The sequence below is a fragment of the Schistocerca nitens genome, chromosome 4 (assembly GCF_023898315.1).
Source record: "Schistocerca nitens isolate TAMUIC-IGC-003100 chromosome 4, iqSchNite1.1, whole genome shotgun sequence".
NCBI lineage: Eukaryota > Metazoa > Arthropoda > Insecta > Orthoptera > Acrididae > Schistocerca > Schistocerca nitens.
The window spans coordinates 536,481,066-536,506,081 of record NC_064617.1 but is presented as its reverse complement, the minus strand read 5'-3'; the positions used below and the strand labels follow the sequence as shown (position 1 = coordinate 536,506,081).

Sequence of the window (25,016 nt, the reverse complement as noted above, 5' to 3'; positions counted from 1 at the left end):
CAGCGTCAGAACAAGCCTTGAAGGCCCACTGGTACGAACTGGTCGCCGTGTCATCCTCAGCCCCTAGAAGTCACCGGATGCGGGTATGGAGGACCATGTAGTCAGCATATCGCTCTCCCAGCCATTCAGTTTTCGTGACCGGTGTCGCTACTTCTCAGTCCAGTAGCTCCTCAGCTTCTCAATTGGCCTCACAACGGCTGACTACACTTCGCTTGCCAAGAGCACTCAGTAGACCCGGACGGAGATCCATCCAAGTGCTAGCCAAGCCCGACAGCGCTTAACTTCGGTGATCTGACGGGAACCGGTGTTACCACTGCGGCAAGGCCGTTGACAGTAAGAAGAAAATGTTTTCAGGTGTGCCTACCAATCCACAGTTACACGTCAGTTTACTAATCTTCTTAATTCTAAATAAAAACACAGGAACAAGGTTAAGTCCTATAAGAAATGCATCAGCGCTTTGGAGGCGTTCGTACGAGGGGGCTTCAACAAATTAGTTAGACACTATTATGAAAGGCCAAGTACATTTTTTTTAAATGATGCATTAGACTGAGAAGTTCACAGACATATGACACTATTTTCCAACACAGACACCAAGTCTCTGTTAACAACAGTTGGAACGTTGTACCAGTCGTTCAACTCCTGGACGTTATTCACTCTTTGGTCACGTTGACACCCAAGAACCTCTGTGCGAAGTGGTCATCGTTGGGAAGTCCGCAAACGCTGCCAAGCAGTTCCTCGATTACCTGGACATTCTCGTCTGTTGTTGATGTCAGTGGCCTTCTTTCCTGAGCAACACCCCCCACGTCGCACGGCCTTGGTCAGATTGTTAACACCCTTCACTAAGGCTAGAGGAGACATTGCGTTTGGCCCATACACTGCCATAATCTCATGGTGACTCTTCGTGCACAAGAATCGCACTGTCCCGCGTGCTTTAGTTTTGGAGTACGTTTCCAGTTGGCGCGCACCTGACTCACATACTGTAACGCACCAGTTATCCGTACCAAGCAGAACTGTGTCTGTAGCAGAGGTGTACAAACTCTCCTTCCAGCCTCCCTGCACCTATTCCGTCTCACTGGAGACACAAGAGTACCTGTGTACTGAAGCACAATGGTTGAAGCAGGTCAGCTTGGGTATCCACAAGCCTGGCAAGCTTCACGGGACCCATTCAGCCTGCTGCACCTGACAACAGCTAGTGTTGTCGGTCCTTCGTGACCAGCCACGTATATGTTTGCGTCGGAAGTTTCACTGCACTTCATTTATCATAACGGTGGGAGCTGCAGAATGAACAAACCAAACTTAAAGGAGATTGAGGAGATATTAAGAACTGGAGATGATGATGATGATGATGATGATGATGATATTTGGTTTGTGGGGCGTTCAACTGCGTGGTTATCAGTGCCCATACAAATTCACAATATTTTCACTGTCCAGTCTCGCCACTTTCCCGAATGATGATGAAATGATGAGGACGACACAAACACCCATTCCCCGGGCAAAGAAAATCCCTGATTTGGCCGGGAATCGAATGCGGGACCCCGTGATCCAGAGGCAGCCAAGAACTGTAGAATATGCAGCAGTCACGAAACGTGAGCACGTCCAGCTGCCAGCTGAGGAAACGTTGTCCTATGTTTATGAGGCAGCTTTAGATAAATCGGTAGGTGTATCGCAGTTCAAACTGTGTAAAAAGTTACTAAATGGTCATTCGGGAACCTTGTGGATGTTACGACATGTTCTCACTCCATATATATTCTGAAGGAGGCCAACGTCTTAGAGGCTGATAAGTATGTGGGAATGTGTGCTAATGACTTTGAGGCCATTTAGCAGAATATAGGATTTCTAAATTTAGAACAAACTTTTGATTAAAGTTGGGGAAAAATATGGTTCAGCGGATTCCGGTGGTATGCAGCGTAGTGCGAAGAAACCATAGTATGTAAGAAAAACTTCTTCTTTCAGACATGTGCTTTTTAGATTAACGTAATATGAAAAGCGAACTTCGTGATTGCTAAAATTCATTTGAGGAATTTAGAATGAACTATTTTGGCCACTTAGAGTGCATTCAGCAAATTTGGCGTTGCAGTATAACAGACATCCTCAGGTTCTTAGGTACAAAAGATCTCGACTTTCATTGATGGTTTGGCTTGCTACAGAACATGTACCGGAGGTGACCTGGTATGATGGTTCGAATTGAGAATAGCCAGTACTATAGATAGAGTCAAGAACGATGGCGGTCGAATTTAGGCTTGTTCTGCGCGCCTATGTCACGCATATTCCGATCGCCAATGAGGGCTCTGAGTGCTCTGTTCTGAAAGCAGTAGCTAATGCGAGCATTAAACATGAACGTAGAGAGTTGTTTAGTGCATTTATATTTCGTTTGCTGCGAGTTGTCATTACTGATGATGGTGGTAAATGATAAATTGTGCATAAGCAAGGGAGAGACATAATTTGCAGGATATATGCTGCCTTCAAACGGAAAGCTTGCCCATGCGCGTACCGCAACTGTCGCTTGGAATCATCAACAATGCCATTCCCGTCCGTGCCTCGATATGCGCGAACCGCCATCTTTCGTTGTAGTATAGACGGAAGAGTGTGAAAAACCGTTCATATCTAAATAAAGAAATAAGCCCGAAACGCGCCGAAAGAGAAAAAAATTACAAATAAAATGCACAATTTTCTTATCTACAATGACAATATTAATATACAGGGCGTTTCAAAAAGAAAGAGCAGATTTCAAACATTTATTTCTCAAAAACTACAAATGATAGAAACACAATTCCAACGGTCCTTCACTCAATATGAGTACCAAATGTTACACAACAAATATCAAAACTGTACCTCAATATGAGCACCATTTGTTACACGACAAATATCAAACCGGTATCTCATTTCTTGCCACACACGACGCAACTGGTCTTTAGTTACCGAATTCACGGCCGCAACAATTCGATGTCGTACCTCTTGAAGAGTAGCGGGCATAGGTGGGACATAAACACAGTCCTTTATGTACCCCCACAAATAAAAATCGCAGGGAGTAAGGTCTGGTGACCTGGGAGGCCACAGACGATGACATTGATCTTGTGCTCCTGCTCTTCCAATCCACCGTCCTGGAATGGTGTTATTTAGGTACCGTCGTACAGGTTCAGAGAAGTGTGGTGGGGCGCCATCTTGCATGAAGATGAAGTGATTTGAATCTTCCTGAAGTTGAGGAAATAGCCAGTTTTGTAACATGTCCAGGTAAATGGTTCCTGTGATAGTTTTCTCCATGAAAAAGAAAGGTCCATAAACTTTGTTTACCGAAATTGCACAAAAGACGTTAACCTTTGGTGAGTCTCTTTCATGTTGAATAACGTCCCTCGGAGTTTCACTCGCCCAAATTCGTACGTTATGCCGATTAACTTTACCAGAAATGTGAAACGTTGATTCATCTGAAAAAATTAATCGTTCGGCAAAATTGTCCTCTTCCATGTCCTGTAGAATTGCAGTTGAAAATTCGAACCTTTTGTTGTGGTCGTCAGGACGCAATGCTTGCAATAACTGCAGTTTGTACGGCTTCATGTGCAGACGGTTACTCAGAACGCGCCATACCGTTGTTTTAGACATGTTTAGTTCGTGACTTGCCCGTGCCGTGGATTTTCTAGGGCTCCTTTCGTAAGCTGCACGGACACGCTCGACATTTTCATCCGATGTGCGTGGACGACCCGTGCTTTTTCGCTTGCAGATGCAACCATCTTCTACGAATCTGTGATGCCACTCATAAATTTGCTTATGACGAGGCGGCTGTTTGTTGAATTGACGGCGGAATGCACGTTGCACACCAACAATGGACTCTAACTTTGCAAATTGCAGCACACAAAATGATCGTTCCTGTGGTGTCGTCGCCATTTTCCTACAAACAAACGCCAGCGCCACTGCGGATTTGCATGGAACTTCTGCGCGGACCATTGAAAAACTTTGAACCTTTCTCTGACAAGAAACGTTTGAATTGTGTTTCTATCATTTGTAGTTTTTGAGAAATAAATGTTTGAAATCTGCTCTTTCTTTTTGAAACGCCCTGTATACTTTGTTGAGCCTCGCCTTGTGACACCCGAGATAAAAAAAAGGCTTTTCATCAACTTCCGATCCCTACTCATAACACTGTAATGAAAGCGTACAGAGTAAACTGCCATGTACCGTAAAACAGCAGGAAGATGCCCTGGCAAGCAAGATCGCTTTAGCCTGCTTGGGCTGGGCATAGCTTCGGTTCGATGGGAGTAAAGCACCGTACCCGTTCCGCTGATAACGTGCGACAACTTGCTTGCGTGGCAAACGGGCAAGCTTGGGCAGGTCAAAAGCGGAATGTGTACACCTCTGCCCTAAAGAGAAACCAGAATATGTACTCTCTTCTGACAAGGCGCCACTCTTGTTGCGTAATGGCCTTAGCGTGGGCTGACATGTGTAACTTACTTTTTGAAGGCCTCTCGTATGATTTAGTTGAAGTCTTTCACCGATGTCTGGGAAAACCCAGCACCCCCTTGCTGTGCTCCCCGCGTCCCACTCCGTTATTTCATATTACTGCCACTCTGGCAAGTAAAGTCTAGTACATTCGCTAGTTTACCTCTGCGCAGTCAATGACAAGTCCATAGATATCGTCTTATATGTCTATGGGGCAAATTACTAACAAGACGAGGAGTGCTTCGATAGGCGTTGTACTAAAAGAGCCCATCAGCATGAGTTCTATGGATGCGACCCGTATTTGTCTGCGACATGTTCACTTCGTAATTTCCAATCCCACATACCTGCTGCGAAGCTGAATATTGTTGTCAAAACGGCATCGTGATACTTTTTAAACTCAGATATTGATAGCCGGCATTCATTTGTAAATAGTGTCGTAATCTTACGCATAACTTTTGTAAGGGGTGCCCCACTGATAATATAACTTCTGAGTGCATAACAATATACAAATTTATTCATGAAATTAAGCAGTTTACATATTGCCGTGTATGCTATAAGTGATTACGTATGAAATACACAGAGTGGCGCACATAAAACCGGCCCCTGCGCTGAAAGGAATATGAATGAAGAAAATCAATGTACATAATCGATTTCTTACATTTTTATTGTGCAGTTTCACCATTAACTATGTAATTAACTGTTCAAGTAACAGATTTATTTTTATTAGTTTAATAAGCATATTTTACAAAGGAATTTAAAGTCTGTGTTCAAAATGTTCTCCACCAACATCCAAGCAAAGTTGTGCACGTCAAAGCATATTACGGAAAACACTTTTCAGTACTTTTTGAGGAATGTTCGAAATTTCTTCACATATGTTGTTTTTCAATGTGCCAAGCGTTCTGGGATTGTTGCGGTAGACTCTAGCCTTTAGAAATCCCCAGAGCTAAAAGTCACATGGTGACAAGTCAGGAGAGCGGGGTGGCCACAAGCCCTTACTACTGGTCCTCTCTTCTGTAAGATCAGTATGTACACGAGCTAAGGACAAGTCCGACATGTGAGAAGTTGCCCCATCTTGCTGGAAATATGCACAACATTTTTCGTTGTAGAGTTGTAGAGTTGCAAGTAAACATGTGTGTTGACAGTTTCGTTGAAGATCAATGGCCCGATAATTCTGTTACCAGATACAGCACAGCATACACCAATTTTTAACCCGTGTAACGGCTTTTGCGGTATGCCATGGGGGTTCTCTGTATCCCAGTGTCTTGGATTTAGTGAATTAACGAAATCCAACAGATGAAACCAAGCTTCATCCGTCGAAAAAAGGAGGAACAGATCAGGATGTCCTCCAGCGATATTTTCCAGCACCCAATTACAGTAATGTGTACGCTTACTCTTGTCCGCTTCTTTTATTTGCTGATCAACACTCACACGGTAAGGTTTCATTTTTAAGCTATGAATGATGCGTTGATATGACCTGCGAGATATTCAACAATGCTGTGATAATCGTCGTGTTGACTTGTAGGGACTTCTTTCAGTGTGTGTCATCACGTTTGCCACAACTTCAGGTGTATGTACAGTCGGTGCCTTATTTATCTTTGAATTAACAACACTGCCTGTCGAACGCCACTTTCTCACTAGATCCTGAATGGTTGATTTTGCAGGAATAGTACTTTCTGGAAACGTTTCATGAAAAGTGTCATGAACAACTTTAATGGATTCAGACCGCACATATTCTTCAACAATAAACACACGTTCTTCAATGGAGTAAGGGATGACAATGATGTACACGGTTTATAACGACTATTTTCCGTATGAACTACTCACACGCTACTGATGTTGGAAGATAGAAAAGAAACTGACAATCTAGTAATGCTACTCACGCGCGTTCGCATTCCGGTTCGGGCCGGTTTTATATGCACCACTCTGTATTACTCAAATGTCCTCCACGACTGCCGGCCGCGGTGGTCTCGCGGTTCTAGGCGCGCAGTCCGGAACCGTGCGACTGCTATGGTCGCAGGTTCGAATCCTGCCTCGGGCATGGATGTGTGTGATGTCCTTAGGTTAGTTAGGTTTAAGTAGTTCTAAGTTCTAGGGGACTTATGACCACAGCAGTTGAGTCCCATAGTGCTGAGAGCCATTTGAACCATTTGAGCCATTTCCTCCACGACTCTGCTGGCAAACTCTCGTTCTTTCGATGAAGCTTTCCATAACTTTCCGATGTACTTGCACTTCTAGCTCTAAAATTACCCTCTAAATCTCGCTCTTGAGCTCTGGAAGTGATAGTGGTTTACTGAAGTACACACGATATGCCAAGTACGAGGGGCGTTCAGTAAGTAATGCAACTCATTTTTCTTATGAAAGCAGGTTGGCTCTATTCAGGATTCCAATACACCACATTTTCCCCACTCTTTTGACTACAGAACCCTACTTTTCAACATAATCTCCGTTCAATGCGACGGCCTTACGCCACTCTGTATGCCCGTGTGGTGCCACTCTACTGATCGAAGTTGGAGCCGACTTTTTGGTGCGTAAGTAACCTCCCCATCATTCATAGACCTGCAATACGTAGAAACCCTCTATAATGTAATTGTAAACTCTTTAACTGTATTAACAGGTTTTCTTTTTCTACTCTCGAAAGTTATGTACAACTTTTTTTCAATTTTTTAACTTTTGTATTTGTTCACCCTCAATACGCTTACTACCTTTGCATTTTCCCCTTGTTGATAGCTTTCATTCTGATAAAAGTCCGTGTCCATAAGAAACACATTAGCAAAGTCCTTACAAAAGATAACACAAGATAGGCAACATAAAATCGCAGCCATTGCAATATCTTCAGATGACCAGTACGCATAGTCCTTTCGTAACCACTTGTCGGTGAATCGGAGAAAGAGCCATGAATCACTTTTTGAACATGTTTCAATTTTAGTAACTCGGCACTACATCGAGAGTGATTATCTTGTAAATCTGCAATATTTTACGTGAGGTCTTTTACTTCTGTTTCCATAATTTCTAATTGTTGGCGTAAGCACGCATTGCCGCATTCAAAGCTGTGTTTTGTTTTCATGGTTAATGTTTTGTCTGGAAGAAATTTCTCTATGGCTAGTAATATATAGACCTGTAAAGTATCTTCTATTCCTTTACGGGTGCTTCGTTTTTGTGCCTGAATATTTATATCGTTTCATCTGAGGTTGGAGCATTTGGAGTTAAAACAGCATCAGTCTAATGAATATTCAGCAGTTCATTTTTCATGCCCCTTTAATAATCCGAATCAGTAAAATGTTTGATTAGACGAGGTTTTTCAACTACACATGAGCATTTTCAACTGTAAATGGACCTCCATGTTTACTAGCATTTACTCATTTTCGTTTCGTCTCATTGTTTTTAAGAAATGAATGACATTTAATTCCTAACTTTTTAGTTGCCTGCTGTGATTAGTACAACTGGCGAACATGCAGCAAAGCATTATTTTTCACCTACAAACATAATCTAAAAAGAATCTCTGAATATACTGATAGTAACAGAGACGACTTGTACTAATTCGCCAGTTGCTAATAAAAATTCACACTGCCGTAAACAACCTTGTTTTCACTCGTAAACGAAATTATCACACAATACATTATGGCAACTGCCAGCTACTTAGCGCCGGTTGGGTTCACTCTAACATCATTGGCGCGGTTTGCTTCTGCGTACATACCTCGTGATCCCTACTGTGTATTCTGGTTTGCGTGATTACATCCTAGTTCACCCAGTGTCACATATGGGTAGGAGGAATGGACGCTGACACATATGAAAAAAAAGCTTTTACAACGTTTGAGCGAAAAATAGTACGCAAAATTTATGTCCCAGTAAGGGAGGAGAAGGCTGGAGAATACGCTATAACACTGAGCTACAAGCATTAATACAAGAAAGAGATATAGTGTAATTTATCAAATCACAAGGAAAGCGATGGCTATGTCACATGGAGAGAATGGCGGAGGAAAATACAACAGAAAATGAAAGTGGATTGATGATGTCAATGGAGGATCTCACCAGTGTGGAAATTCAGGGATGGAAAAGAGCTGCAAAAAACAGATAAGCATGGAGAAAAATAGTTGAAGAGGCGAAGTTTCCCATGGGCTGCAGCAGTACGGAAGAAGAAGGAGAACACGTGGTCCGTCCATTATACGGAGCCTGCGAACGGTTCCAACGTGAAAACAGGTGAAGATCGTGGAAGATCCAGCGCTGTAAACTTACTAAAATGGAAATGGACGACATTTCAAGAAGTTGCGTTCTTTATCCCTTCGTTGCCTGAACCATCAAAAACACACATATTTCCCAGTTTTTTTAATGGATAGCAGCAGTAAATAGTAACAATAAAATAATGAAATTTTCGGAATTTTAAATGTGCTTTGTCATTTTATGAAGGTGGTACTTTATAGTATCGTCTGATTCTCTAGAGCCTTGCCGATCAACAGTTCTCACTGCAGCACATTTCCTATGTAACAAATCCAAATATCTTAGACTGCACTAAGGTTACAAAGCAGCGAACATTAGGAAGGTAATTACACAGTTACTAAGTGGAGTTCAGCAAAAATATTTTTAATTTCGTTGCAGGAGAAAAATACTCCACAAAATAATCATCATCTGTTTGCTAGAGACTGAACCTTTCTTTCACTACATACATCAAATATTCCTCTGTTTACTGCAAAAGTGACAAAACTTAACACCTTTCTTTTCAAATTATACATTTTCTGGCGCCAATTTCTTCCTTTTGTTGTATACATTGCTTTCTGTCAGGATGTGACTTTTAGCTCCGGGATTGATATGCTTCGCATTCATCTGTTGCATCAGCCCCTGAGCAACAGCGCGGTCTATAGCGCATTGTACGGCTCGCGCGGCTCCCCCCCCCCCCTCCCCCCTCGGAGGTTCGAGTCCTCCCTCGGGCATGGGTGTGTGTGTGTTGTCCTTAGCGTAAGTTAGTTTAAGTTAGATTAAATAGTGTGTAAGCCTAGAGACCGATGATCTCAGCAGTTTGGTTCCATAGGAACTTACCACAACCACCACCACATCTCCTAAACTCCTGAAGTAGAATCTTTCCGCCGCGTGGGATTAGCCGAGCGGTCTTTGGCGCTGCAGTCATGGACTGTGCGGCTGGTCCCGGCGGAGGTTCGAGTCCTCCCTCGGGCATGGGTGTGTGTCTGTTTGTCCGTAGGATAATTTAGGTTCAGTAGTGCGTAAGCTTAGGGACTGATGACCTTAGCAGTTAAGGCCCATAAGATTTCACACACATCATCATCACATCAGAATCTTTCCGAATAGTTCAGAGTACAGTTCATAAGCAGTTTGAAATACTTTTTGGATCTTCTTCCCAGCCCATAAGCAGATCCACTTCTTCAGCATAATCGACAAATCCCATATTACAACTATACTACAAACGAGCACTGGATGTTGATTTCTGAATATTGATTTTCTTGCCGTCCTCCTGCTTCCTGGAGGCAAATATTACTTCTGCTCCATGGTAATTGGAAGCCAAATACACAATTTTGCCGTTTTTCAACAAAGTACCCCAATTTCAGAGGATGACATTGTCTAATGAAAGTCACCTCTTTTCATTTCACTAGAACGTGAAAGGCCTGATGGGAAACTTTTTGTACATACCGTCATTATGCCACAACCCAAAGTTTTCTTTACTCTTGCCCTACAGGAAAGAAAAAGTGAGTAAAAAGGTTATCAAATGCCAGTCTCCTGTTTTTGCGCCTAAACATCTCTGAAGACCTAAGTATACCCTAATGCACAATTTTCAGATTCCCTCTCCAACGCTTCATTTTTCGTTTGATAAAAATCTAAGGCAAGAATGTAGCTATTCACGTCTGCAGTACGCTGAAGTTAGTACTCGTGTTGTACAAGCTTCATTGCTTTGTATTGTTTCACCAAATTTCTTACTTTGAAGAAAATAATCGACTTATTACGTTTCCTCTGTTTCCCATCAAGTTTAGGCTCAAATATCTTTCTACTTTTGGGGTGGTTTTCATGTAAGCAATCATTTATCCCTTGTTTTTCACATTTCCCCACAGTTTAAGATAAATTTATTTCGAGCTCCACTGGTGCACATTCCATCAAAACTTTTTCAAAATTTGCATCAAAATCTAAATCTTTTTCAAAAATCTCCTCAAAACCTAAACCTGCAGGATTTGCATCAGTGTTATTGTCTTTATCATGCCCTACTTCCATAACGTCCATATCATCTGGTAAATCTTTTAGAAGAGCTGCAACAATTATGTCGTCTGTTAGTATTGCCAAAGCCCAAAAACAGGCACTTCTCTGTGAGACAACATTTACAGTAATGAGAACTGCTGCTAACACTAAAAGGAGCCGGACCCTTGTGTAACTAGGTGGACAAAGCTAGTGAAATGCAGAGAAAAGTATCAAATAAAGCAACAAACAAGAGTTTTACGTGACAATACACGAAAAATGCACATACGGCCAGGTGGTGCTCTCACGGATACTACAATGAACGGTAGGCATCATGTGGTGTATGCCCAGTAGCAAGCTGCGCCGCTGACTTCACTCAGTAGCCCGCAATTATTATAACCTATCGTGTGGTAATTCTGTTTACAAGTGAAAATAAGGCTGTTTACGGCAGTGTGCATTTTTATTAGTAACTGCCAGTTGAGTACAGAGTTACACCGTAATTATCAGTGTACAGAAGGATTTTTAGAGTAAGTTTTTAAGAGGAACATACATATGTTGTAAACGAAACATGCCATCAACAGTCTAGACAACAGTATGGTAGTACTACATAATGAAGCCAATGGTAAGACCCTAAATCTGTTAGAAGAACTGTAGATATACCTCCATGAAATAAAAAAAAACCGGAATCTATGCTAAATGAACAAACGGATTTCGCAAGCCACAGTTATTTCAGTAATTTTAAACACCTATTCTAAAGTTATTCCCAGCATATGTGAATAGTTTAATAATTAGATCTCTGGCACTACGAATAAATTCATCTTTGATCAAACCATGTACAGCAACATCTGTGAAGTGTTTAAAACGTGTGTATGCAAATGTGCAGCTTGAGGGAAGTGGTGTGCAGGAACACGATAGAGGAGAAAATGTATGATGGTATTAAAAAGCTAAAAACGCTTTTCTTGGATGATGTGGCAAGTCTACACCGTTCACTTATCCACTATTTCGCACATATTTTACGCACTTGATTTACGAAATTCATAACCTAACATCGAACTCTTCCGTGACAGGAATGTGCATTTCATCTCACTCAAGAGCAAAAATAAATCATGTATTAAGACAAGTTACACCAGATGTTGTACCAACAGGGTCATAAATGCATTGTGTATTTAATAAAACACGAAAATTTTTTACGCAAGAGGGCCCGTGTTGGATTCCCAGCCGGGTTGGACATTTTCTCCGCTCGGGAACTGGGTGTCGTGTTGTCATCATCATCATTTCACTCTCATCACCGGCGCGCAAGTCGGCCAATGTGGCGTCGACTGAAATACGACTTGCAATTGGCGGCCGAACTTCCCCGGATAGGGCCTCCCGCCCAACGATGCCATCCGTTCATTTCTTTTTTTTTTTTTTTTCTTTTTACCAAAGGCGTCTTTTGATTCATACTTCCACTGTATTTAATGCATCCAAGTTTGAAGCTGCCAAATATGGATAAAATTAAAATAATGATTTGCCATGCGATCGCCAATTGTACTAACCACAGCAAAGAAGTAGTCTAAGTAAGTTAGGAATTAAGTTTCATATACTTGCTGAAAACAATGAGACGAAACGAACATGGATAAATGCTTGTAAATCGGCAGATTCGTTTTCCGTCGAAAATGCTCGTGTCTGCTGGTGCTGTTGCAACTCTAAATCTACCATCCTCCTGTGCTGATTTACGGCTTAGTAATGAGCCTAATAATAACAGAAACATTCGGGCACAAAACGAAGCTAACGTAAAGAAGTAGAATTACCAACTAACGACGAAATTACTACTAGACCAAAACGTCAACCTTGAAAACAAACACAGCTGTGAATGCGACAATGCGTGCTTACGCCAACAATTAGAAATAATGGAAACACAAACAAAAGACCTCAGCCAAAAGAATGCAGATATACAGGATCGTCTCTGTCGATGCAGTGCTGAGTTACTAAACTTACAACATGTTCAAAAACTGATTCAGAGTTCTTTTTCTGAATCGCCGACAAGTGGTTATAAAAGGACAGTGTACTTACAGGTCATCTGAACATACTGCAATGGCTGAGACTTTATATTATCTATCTTATGAAGCGTTATCTTTTGTTAGGAATTTGCTGTAATGTGTCTCTTATAGACATGGATTTTCATCAGAATGAAAGCTATCAGTAAGGGGAAAAAATGCAAAGGTAGGAAACAAACTGAGAGTGAACAAAGACAAAAGATAAAAGAAAATTAAAAAAGTTGCACGTAACTTCCCAGGATGGAAAAAGAAAACAAGTTAACAGAACGAAAGAGTTTAAAATGACAATATAGGGGGTTTCCCCGTTCTGCAGGTCCATGAGGTCTTAGCCTGCATGAGCCTCTTCTCCCAGAAAAAAATTCAGTACCCTCTGAGATGATGAAAGAGGATGACGTCCTTTCGAGACTTTACACAACCATACAGTAGGGAAAAAATGGTTTAACTAATGTAAAGCATAATAAAAATAACAATAATATACTAAAACCTGGAAAATCTCGATTACATTTAAGCCAAATATGTGTGCACCTCATGCATATAAGCTTCAATGTAGTGCGACGTAGTGAGATGGTTCACGGTGACAACACAGCTGAAAGACCGCCTGCATATGACCCCTAATGTGTATTATAGTGTCTGCAGATACTCTGATGTAACATACGATTTTCCACGTATTTCGTAAATAAAAACTACAGATTTAATTAAAGAGGTGCATGCAGCGGCGTAGCCAGCTTGGGTGGCACCCGCGGCAGATATCAGCGACGTCACTCCACTAATAAAAACTCTCAAAACCAATAAAACTGGATATGTGTCAAGACTGAATATAAATAAGACAAATAAAGGCCTGACAGTCATTAATCATCAAATTGCAACATACACACCTCAAAAAAGTTTTGCATCACCTCAGTTCCGAGAGTTCTGGAACCTGTACAGAAAACTGGAATAGAGATCAACATGAATATAATTTCCGCCCTTTTTATTGCTCATGAAAACCACACATTGCATGTTATACCACCATACAGTGAGACCTTCAGGGGTGGTGGTCCAGATTGCTGTACAAACCGGTACCTCTAATACCCAGCAGCACGGTTTCTTGCATTGTTGCATCCCTGTATTCGTCGTGGCATACTATCCACAAGTTCATCAAAGGACTGTTGCTCCAGATTGTCCCACTCCTCAACCGCGATTCGGCGTAGATCCCTCAGAGTGGATGGAGGGTCACGTCATACATAAACAGCCCTTTTCAATCTATCCCAGGCATGTTCGATAGGGTTCATATCTGGAGAATATGCTGGCCACTCTAGTCGGGCGATGTCGTTATCCTGAAGGAGGTCATTGACAAGATGTGCACGATGGTGGCGCGAATTGTCGTCCATGAAGACGAATGCCTCGCCAATATCCTGCCGATATGGTTGCACTGTCGGTCGGAGGATGACATTCATGTATCGTACAGCCGTTACAGCGCCTTCCATGACAACCAGCGGCGTACGTCGGCCCCACGTAATGTCACCCCAAAACATCAGGGAACTTCCACCTTGCTGCACTCGCTGGACAGTGTGTCTAAGGCGTTCAGCCTGACCGGGTTGCCTCCAAACACGTCTCCGACGATTGTCTGGTTGAAGGCATCTGCGACACTCATCGATGAGGAGAATGTGATGCCAATCCTGAGCGGTCCATTCAGCATATAGTTTGGCGCATCTGTAGTGCGCTGCATGGTGCCGTGGTTGCAAAGATGGACCTCGCCAGGGACGTGCTGTGGCTGCACTAAAAGCATTATTCAACGTGGTGGCGTTGCTCTCAGGGTTCCTCCCAGCCATAATCCGTAAGTAACGGTCGTCCACTGCAGTAGTAGTCCTTGAGCGGCCTGAGTGAGGCATGTCATCGACAGTTCCTGTCTCTCTGTATCCCCTCCAAGTCCGAACAACATCGCTTTGGTTCACTCCGAGACTCCTGGAGTCCAGGCCCTGGACACGTCCCTTGTTGAGAGCCCTTCCTGGCACAAAGTAACAATGTGGACGCTATCGAACCGTGGTATTGACCGTCTAGGCATGGTTGAACTACAAACAACACGAACCGTGTACCTCCTTCCTGATGGAATGACTGGAACTGATCGGCTCTCGGACTCCCTCCGTCTAATAGGCGCTGCTCATGCATGGTTGTTTACATCTTTAAGCGGGTTTAGTGACATCTCTGAACAGTCAAAGAGACTATGTCTGTGATACAATATCCACAGTCAACGTCTATCTACAGGAATTCTGGGGACTGGGGTGATGCAAAACTATTTTTGACATGTGTATAATAGTATTCTTTTATTATGCATTATACATTAGCATATCGTATTGTATGCTGTACATTAGTATATAGTATTATTCTCTATGCATAGATATACATTATTCAGAAAACTATTTGCTAAAGCGAGACGTAAACACTTAAAATTTCTTTATAGCTTTAACAGCTGCCAACTCTAATATCACATCCCCAAAACTGATATTTTGTGGTTTCTCGGGTTCGATAGTTAAATAAATATGGCAAGATTGTGTAGCCTGGTTCAGCTCATTGTTGATCGTAAGTAATATTTAATTAATTTACTACAGCTCGTCCCACATGAAGCAACTAATACGCAAATCATCATAAATAATTTTAGAGCGCACATAAGGTTTGGAAGAGTGTCTTTAAAATCCAATTCCACGATGGATTTCTAAAAATCAAGACTAACTAATCAAGACTCAAGCCCTTACTTTGCAATGCAATCTGAGTACAATTTACTTCTCTCGGTACATCATTTCAAATTTATAGATAAAAAAAATGTGAAATTAGATACAACAGGCATAAGACCTTGTGCAGCATCTCTGTTGTCCAAATTCTCTTGTTGATCACATTATTCGTCTACTGCAGCGACAATCCTATCAAAAGTTTCCCCCAGTCCTTTTATTGCAGCACGATGAGCACTCCAATACATTGTTGAGTCTTTTAACAGATACTTTGCTGCGTTTAATAAGAACATCCCAGCGGCTAGTGGAAGCATGAACAAAGGTAAAAATGGTCTGTACTGTTCCGAAAAATGTTACACAAGAAACATTTTGTGCAACGGGATGTTGGCCACATAAATTAATTGAGTGATCAAAATATCCAACCAAACCTTCATTTTCAAGCTTCGTAACAATTTCGTCACTTAGATCAGCGACTTTTTTTCCTTTAGAGGAAAAAATCCAAGTAAAACTTCTTTTACTTCCACCTCTCGATTATCAGTTTTCACTTCTGACTCCTGATCAATGTGCGGGACGTCATCTGTGCTATCAAACATAATACCAAAATATTTAGACGATTTAATGTCGTTGACAAGCGTAGATGTGTTCATTCAACACTACATCATACTTTGAAAGCAGTTCCATTAGTTCAAAGAAATTGCCTTTATTTGTAGAGCTTGTACTTCATTATGTCCACTAAATGCTAGGTTTTGTTCAGGCAAAAAAGTCATATCCAATAACCTCAATAAAAGATGCTTCTCTTTCACTTTTTTTAGTATCCATTAATTGCAAGGCTGCGTCATCTATTGTTTTATGCAATTTTAGTCTCATTTCCAAAATTTTCCACTTTTCAAGATTTTCCCGGTGTTCATTTGTAGTTTTCTGGTCCGCCATTTTAGGATTCAGTTTCCACCACTTCTGAAATTGAGTCACAAATATAGAACTTGCGTTAGCACTATGGGTGAAAGCAAACAAACAACAGCAGAAGCAGAAGAGGTTTTTAGTTGTTGGAGAGTAAACCATCCAAGACCTCAGAATTTTCTAGCATCACCTTATAAAACCATTCCTTTGAAAGATACCGCACGTCACCTTTTGTTTATAATCCGTTTAGATGAGTGTCAAATGCCCTTCCCTGTTTTGGAAATGGTCACTTCCTTTTCTCAGGAACGCAATGCGAACATTATCAGGAACATGTGTGCTCCAGTGAGAGACACGTCTCAAGTCCTGCAGTGATTCATTTACACCGAAGAGGCAGAGGAACAGCTACACCTGACTGATATCGTGTAGGGCCCCCTGAGTAGGCAGAAGTGCCGCAACACGACGTCGCATCGATTCGACAAATGTCTAAAGTACTGCAGGAGGGAACTGACACTATGAATCCTGTAGGGCTGTCCATAAATCCGTAAGAGTACGACGCGGTGAAGGTCTCTTCTGAACAGCACCATCCAAGGCATCCCAGATATGCTCAATAATGTTCATGTCTGGGGAGTCTGGTACCCAGCGGAAGTGTTTAAACTCAGAAGACTGTTCCTGGAGCCACTCTGTAGCAATTCTGGACGTGTGCGGTGTCGCATTGTCCTGCTGGAATGGCCCAAGTGTCGGAATGCACTATGGACATGCAAGTAATCAGACGGGATGCTTACGTACGTGTCACCTATCAGAGTCATATGTAGACTTATCAGAGGTCCCATATCTCTCCAAGTGCACGCGCCTCATACCGTTACAGAGCCTCTACCTGCTTGAACAGTCCCCTGCTGACATACAGCGTCCATGGATTCGTGAGGTTGCCTCCAAACCCGTACACGTCCATCCGCTCGATACAATTTGAAACGAGACTCGTCCGACCAGACAACGTGTTTCCAATCATCAATAGTCCAATGTCGGTGTTGAAGGGCCAAAGCGTGGCGTAAAGCTTTGTGTCATGCAGTCATCAAGGGTATACGAGTGGGCCTTCGGCTCCAAAAGCCCATATCGATCATGTTTCGTTGAATGGTTCGCACGCTGACACTTGTTGATGGCCCAGCATTGAAATCTGTAGTAGTTTGTGGAAGGGTTGCACTTCTGTCACGTTGAACGATTCTTTTCAGCAGTCGTTGATTCAGTTCTTGCAGGATCTTTTTCCGGCCGCAGCGATGTCGTAGATTTGATGTTTTACCGGATTACTGATATTCATGGTACACCCTTGAATAGTCAGTCTTGCGGGAAAATCCCCACCTCATCGCTACCTCGGAGATACTGTGTCCTATCGCTCGTGCGCCGGTTATAACACCACATTCACACACCACATTCAAACTCACTTAAATCTTGATAACCTGCCATTGTAGCAGCAACTGCGCCAGACACTTGATGCTGACCGCAGCGCCGTAATCTGGCTGTTTACGTATCTCTGTATTTGAATACTCATGCCTATACCAGTTTTTTTGGCGCTTCAGCGTATATTATTACAATATTTGATAGCAATAACATTGTCAGTATTATAACAGTAATTTTCAGTACTTTTCCTGATTCGTTTTCTTCACGGGTTATCATCATACCTGTATTGCCGCTGTTGCCTTGTGAAGATGAAATGCTATTATCTGAATCATTCCTTGCATCAACGTGAGAATCAGTTTCTTTGATGAACTTTGGCTATCATCAGTTTTTGTAACATATTAACATGGTGCCAAATATGCTCTGAAGTGTATCAACTTTAGCCCATTTTGCTTTTCTCTGCTGAAATCCACTTTCTCTTTTAGATGTATGAACTCCTCGAGGCATCTGTATTTCATTAGGTCTTTGGTACGCGCGCCTATAAAAAGTATTGTCAATTAGTATAGCCGACTCATATACAGGGTACCGTATACATAAAGTCCGGAAACACTTTCAATTATTTATTGCACAAGAACTAAACATTGTACAGATGTCGTACATATTCCATTTTGAAGAGAAACTCTGAAAGTTTTTTTTATAAGCATTCGATATGCGAACCATGAGTGACCCAGCAGACGTCAATACGGTAATCCAATGCTTGCCATACCCGTCCCAGAGTGGCATCGTCCACTGTGGCACTCGCTTACCGTATTCTCTGCCGGAGCTCTGCTACATCACGTGCTAGAGGCGGTACATACAACATATCTTTAATGTGTCCCCACAGAAAAAAGTTACACGGAGTGAGATCTGGTGTTCGGGGAGGCCATTTCATGAAACAGCTGTTCCCTTCTGTAGCAAGGCTGATCCGCCGATGCGGGATCTCCGTGTTCAGATACCCACGAACTTAACGATGAAAATGGAGTGGAGCCCCATCCTGCTGAAGGATGAACGGAGAGGCCGATTGAATTTGAGGCATCAGCCATTGCTGCAACATATCCAAGTAGAAATATTCAGTGACAGTGCTCTCCGCGAAGAAGAATGGCCCGTAAAGTTTTCGACGTGACCAGGCACAAAAACCATTTAGCTTTGGGGAATCACACGCAAATTCAATGCATTCGTGTGGATAGTTTGTACCCCAGATTCGACAGTTATGCCTGTTCACTTTCCCCATTAGTGTGAAAAGTGGCTTCGTCGCTAAAAATTAAGCGATCAACAATGCCATCCCCATCGTCATTCAATTGTTGCAACTGCTAAAAAAAACTCAAAACGCTTATCTTAGTCGTCGCATTGAGCTTCTGCACTGGCTCCAATTTCAATTAGATAGCTTCTGTCGCTGGAATTTCCATACTGTCATTCGAGCCATTTAGAGTTCTCGGGATGAACGACGCACAGATTTCTTTGGACTGCTTATGTATGTCTCACGAACGCGCTCCACATTCACTTCAGTCACACTGGGACGTCCGCTTCTCTTCGTCGGGCACAAGCAACCGGTCATAACGAATTTGTTGTGTAAGTGGTAAATGGCCTTCTTTGTTGGTGGTTTCTTACTGTACTTGGTTCTAAAAATCCGTTGTTTTTGTCGAACTTCAACACACAGAAAGCTCGCTCCGCACCTGAAGTCGCCATGTTTGCGACTAGCGCTGACTATCGGCAAATTAACAAACTACGCTGCGGCGGTATACATGAAAAAAAAAAAAAAAAAGAACTTTCAGAGTTTCTCTTCAAAATGACATATGTATATCTGTATAATGTTTGGTTCCTGTGCAATAAATAATTAAAAGTGTTCCCAGACTTTATGTACACTCTGTATATGATACTGTGTGGAAAAAAGTGATGAAAGGCAGTGACAAACAGATATTTTTTAGTTTCAAGAAAAGCATTAGTTAGCGTGGTGTTTCGTTAAAGCTTTCCAGTTGCCAGACAATGGCCTTCCCTGAGAACTACCTGTCTGCTACTGTACATTGTATGTATTCATTGTTGTTGGTAAACGGAGGCGCATAAACAGTTTTTTATAAACCCCCGCAAGAAATAATCACTTGCAGTCAAGTCTGGTTACCTTGGAGGCCAGTAACGCAAGGCTTAATCATTTGGTCCAGTGTGACCGATCTATCGTTCAGTAATCCTTTGACTTAAAAATTCCCTGACTTCCAAATGCCAGTGTGGCGGTGCCCCATCCTGTTTGTAAGTGCAGTTCGAATCAGTCTCCAACTGTGGGAAAAGAAAGTTCTCAACCATGTCGAGATATGTGCCTCCTGTAACAGTGTTCTCGGCAAAGAAAAATGAACAATTCACCTTATCCCGTGAAACTGCACAAAACGCGTTAAATTTTGGAGAGTCTCTCTCATGTTGTACAACTTCGTGTGGTTGTTCCGTACCCCATATTCTCTCATTATGACGGTTCAAAAATGGTTGAAATGGTTCTGAGCACTCTGGGACTTAACATCTGAGGTCATCAGTCCCCTAGAACTTAGATCTACTTAAACGCAACTAACCGAAGGACATCACACACATCCATGCCCGAGGCAGGATTCAAACCTGCGACCGTAGCGGTCGCGCGATTCCAGAGTGAAGCGCCTGGAACCGCTGGGCCACATCGGCCGGCGTTATGACGGTTCATCTTTTCATTTAAATGGAATTTTGTCTGGGCACTAAACACAAAGCGTGAAAGAAAACTGTCATCCTCCGTCTTGCAAGAACGAAATTACCTACTCCACACGTTGTTGTTTGTCACCTTCACGAAAAGCTTGCATTAGCTGAATTTTGTTTGGTTTCATGTGTAAACGCTGGCGCAACACACGCAAGGCGGACATCCGGGACATGTTGAGTTGTCGAGCTTCACGGCGAATGGATTTCTGCGGACTCCTTGTGAAACTATGGCAGTTGCGTTCGACGTCTGTGTCAGACACTCGCGGACGGCTTGGCGATTTGCCTTTACACAAACAACCTGTTTCTCGGAATTGTTCATGCCATCGTCTGATGCTCTGTGCTATAGGAGGATCCACACCATATCTAGTACGATGAAGAGTTATTACGGACCCGTACTGCGCGTAACGTGGAACAGAAAACGCATTTTGTTGTCCCGGCACCATTTTTACTAGAACTGAAGTGGGCGCACACTGCTGCTGCCTAGCAGGAACTATGTGAAACTCGAAAGTTTGCTCTTTCCAACAGTAAGTTGTTCACGCACTTATCTCAAATAACATAACAGTTATGATTTTTTTTAAATCGGATGATTCTTTTTGAAACACCCGGCAAATAAAAATATTACTCGCATACGGTTGCGGACCGCCCCCCACCGTCCCCCTCCCCTTCACAGCTACGCCACTGGCTCTATTAGAAGACAATATGACCCAAACTTCATCGTATCTGTGCTAGTAAACACAAAAGTTGCTAACAGTTGTGTGACGGTAAACAAAACAAATACAGTCTCTCCAAACAAACCTTCAACGGTCGCCAAAGTTTATACAAACATACAAGGTGACCAAAAAGTCAATAGACACTGGACTCGCATTCGGGAGGACGACGGTTAAATCCCGCGTCCGACCATTCTGATTTAGGTTTTCCGTGATTTCCCTAAATCGCTACAGGCAAATGCCGGGATGGTTCCTTTGAAAGGGCACGGCCGACTTCCTTCCCCATCCTTCCCTAATCCGATGAGACCGATGACCTCGCTGTCTGGTCTCCTTCCCCAAACAACCCAACCCAACCCAAAAAGTCAATATAAATTTGAAAACTGAATAAATCACGGAATAATGCAGATAGAGAGGTACAAATTGACACACATGCTTGGAATGACATGGGGTTTTATTAGAACCAAAAAAATACAAAAGTTCAAAAAATGTCCGACAGATGGCGCTTCATCTGATCAGAGTAGCAATAATTAGCACAACAAAGTAAGACAAAGCAGAGATGATGTCCTTTACAGGAAATGATCAATATGTCCACCATCATTCCTCAACAATAGCTGTAGTCGAGGAATAATGTTGTGAACAGCACTGTAAAGCACGTCCGGAGTTATGGTGAGGCATTGGCGTCGTATGTTGTCTTTCAGCGTCCCTAGAGATGTCGGTCGATCACGATACACTTGCGACCTCAGGTAACCCCAAAGGCAATAATCGCACGGACTGAGGTCTGGGGACATGGGAGACCAAGAATGACGAAAGTGGCGGCTGAGCACACGGTCATCACCAAACGACGCGCGCAAGAGATGTTTCACGCGCGTAGCAATATGGGGTGGAGCGGCATCCTGCACAAACATCGTACGTTCCAGGTGGTGTTTATTAGCCAGGCTGGGGATGATGCGATTCTGTAACATATCGGCGTACCTCTCACCCGTCACGGTAGCAGTTTTGCTGTCCAGCGCCATCTGTCGGACATTGTGTGAACTTTTTTTTTCTTTTTTTTGTTGTTGTTGTTGTTGTTGTTGTTGTGTGTGTGTTCTAATAAAACCCCATGTCATTCCAAGCATGTGTGTCAATGTTTACCTCTCTATCTACATTATTCCGTGGTAGTTTTCAAATTTATACTGAGTTTTTGATCACCCGGTATTCTTTGAGTAGCAAACGAGACCTAGAAGGCAGTGAACTGTTTCTAACTCAACATTAACACGTACAGCGTACCATCAGCCCAGGCTGTGGGAAATACGTGTGACATCAGAATTAAGAACGATCGAACGAAGTGGTACTTAAAAAGTACCGACAGCCAAAAAAGGGTACTGGGTCAGCCATTAGTCCTCTGACTAAGATCCTCAATATGAGATGTTGTTGTTGTTGTTGTGGTCTTCAGTCCTGAGACTGGTTTGATGCAGCTCACCACGCTACTCTATCCTGTACAAGGTTCTTCATCTCCCAGTACCTACTGCAGCCTACATCCTTCTGAATCTGCTTAGTGTATTCATCTCTTGGTCTCCCTCTACGATTTTTACTCTCCACGCCACCCTCCAATACTAAACTGGTGATCCCTTGATGCCTCAGGACATGTCCTACCAACCGACCCCTTCTTCTGGTCAAGTTGGGCCACAAACTTCTCTTCTCCCCAATCCTATTCAATACCTCCTCATTAGTTACGTGATCTACCCACCTAATCTTCAACATTCTTCTGTAGCACCACATTTCGAAAGCTTCATTTCTCTTCTTGTCCAAACTATTTATTGTCCATGTTTCACTTCCATACAAGGCTACACTCCATACAAATACTTTCAGAAACGACTTCCTGACACTTAAATCAATACTCGATGTTAACAAATTTTTCTTCTTCAGAAATGCTTTCCTTGCCATTGCCAGTCTACATTTTATATCCTCTCTACTTCGACCATCATCAGTTATTTTGCTCCCCAAATAGCAAAACTCATTTACTACTTTAAGTGTCTCATTTCCTAATCTAATTCCCTCAGCATCACCCAACTTAATTCGACTACATTCCATTATCCTCGTACTGCTTTGGTTGATGTTCATCTTATACCCTCCTGTCTGGCTTTAGGCTGGGACTTGTGACCGGTTCGCCTTCAAGTAGAACGTATGTACCAGGTGGTGGACAAGGCGCTGCCCGACCTGATGGGGCTGCCGTCGGACGAGCAGGCGTTCCGGGACAGGCGGCGGCAGGCGCTGGAGCTGGCGGACTTCAACCGCGACCAGAAGGACGAGAAGCTGGGCCGCGACCGACGCTGGCGCGAGGACAAGCTGGCCTGGGAGCGGCGCTGGCTGGACACGCTGGAGCGCGAGGCGCAGGCGGAGCGGCGGCGGCGCGCCGTGCTGCAGCACGCGGCGCAGGGCGGCCTGGTGTGCACGTGGCGCGACCAGGCCGCCGGCAAGGGCCGCCGCGACGCCGACGAGCGCGCCTTCCTGTCGCGTCCGGCCGGCTTCGTCATCACCGACATCTGCCCGCGCTGCGAGCGCTGCTTCCGCCGCCTCGGCTACCCCTCCGAGAGCATCAAGAAGTGACCGCGCCGCGCCGCGTGGTCGCACGACAAATCCGTGTGCACGCTATTGGCAAATTTTTGACAAAGATATTGTTTTCTTGTGTTGAGTCTGGTGTTCGTATGTTTCGAATAAATTATTATCCGTTAATTAAGCTTATCCATTACGGACATTGCAAAACCCGGAGCTTTTTCCTGCTCATGTGAATAAGTTTTCGAGCATTTTCAACTTCATGTTCAGATGAAGCTAGAATTGCGGTCTACCAAAACTATGCCTCAACAGCTTTGATATACTACACAAATGACGTAATAAATAATAGTATTGCCAACACCGTTGCTGCATGGTAATATAAGTTCCCGTCTCACCGAAGTTAAGCGCTGTCGAACTTGGCTAGCACTCGGATGGCTGACCGTCCGGGCTGTTGCACTCAGCCCTCGTGAGGTCAATTCAGGAGCACCTCGACTGAGATGCAGCGGCTCTGGTCACGAAAACTGGCAACGGCCGTGAGTGCGCTGAGCACATGCTGCTCCACATCTGTATCCAGTGACGCTTATTGTCTGAGGATGATGTGGCGGGCGGACGGTCACGCTGGCCGTTCCGAGGCCTGCTCGGACTGAGTTTATCTTTTTAAATGGTAGTTTTATCGGCAGTATTGGTAGCGAAAGAAACATAAATGAGTGTCTAAGAGGGAACCTGGGAGCCGATGACTTCTTTTTGCTTTTTTGTTTGTTTCGCTTTTTGTTTTGCATGTAATTAGAACCGGGCGTCATTCAGTGTTAGTCCATTGTCTATTTTATATCATCACAGAAAATACATTGCATTTTGTATGTAATTCACATTAGCTGATCACGTAACTTCTGCAAAAAGCAATTATTTTTGATGCAAGTACAGTTTACATGCACCAATTATTGTTGTTATTTTGTACTCAATAGAACGTTCTACATCATATCAAGACAAGGGCTTCCTGTTACTACTGATAAACGCGCAAGTTAATTATGAATAACAGAGATGAAAGTTCGACGAAACATTAAAGTGATGTCTGATATACTTTTAATATAAAAATAGTTTCTGATATGTAGCCGCCAGCCAAGCTACACACATGCAGCACTTCTTAATGCGCCACTCTTGTACGACTGTCTAGCCATGAAGACACAGCTGTCTTGTAATGCTGTATTTTCCCTTTATTATGAGTCCTTTACAATGGTATGAATACAAACATGAGGTCTATTGCACAGAATGACTTCATAATCTCTATTCTCTGTATTTGAAGATGGCGGCTCAGCCCTGTGGAAACCAATAACCCAGTGCACATACACAAGGTCAAATCAATAAAAAAAACTTCATGTCAGAAGCTTTCTTTACATGGAATTAATTAA

General features: G+C 43.0%; 1 protein-coding gene and 1 pseudogene across 1 annotated transcript in view; one reads left to right on the top strand and one right to left on the bottom strand.

Moving 5' to 3' along the window:
* Positions 1-23,664, top strand: part of LOC126252421 (uncharacterized) — a 102,671-nt gene extending 79,007 nt beyond the window's left edge. Inside the window, exons 7-8 of the mRNA XM_049953311.1 lie at positions 23,251-23,451; positions 23,482-23,664. Coding sequence (XP_049809268.1) covers positions 23,251-23,451; positions 23,482-23,664 — 384 coding nt within the window. The remainder of the gene's footprint in view (positions 1-23,250; positions 23,452-23,481) is intronic.
* Positions 214-332, bottom strand: LOC126254257 (5S ribosomal RNA; annotated as a pseudogene).
* Positions 23,665-25,016: the final 1,352 nt, after the last annotated feature.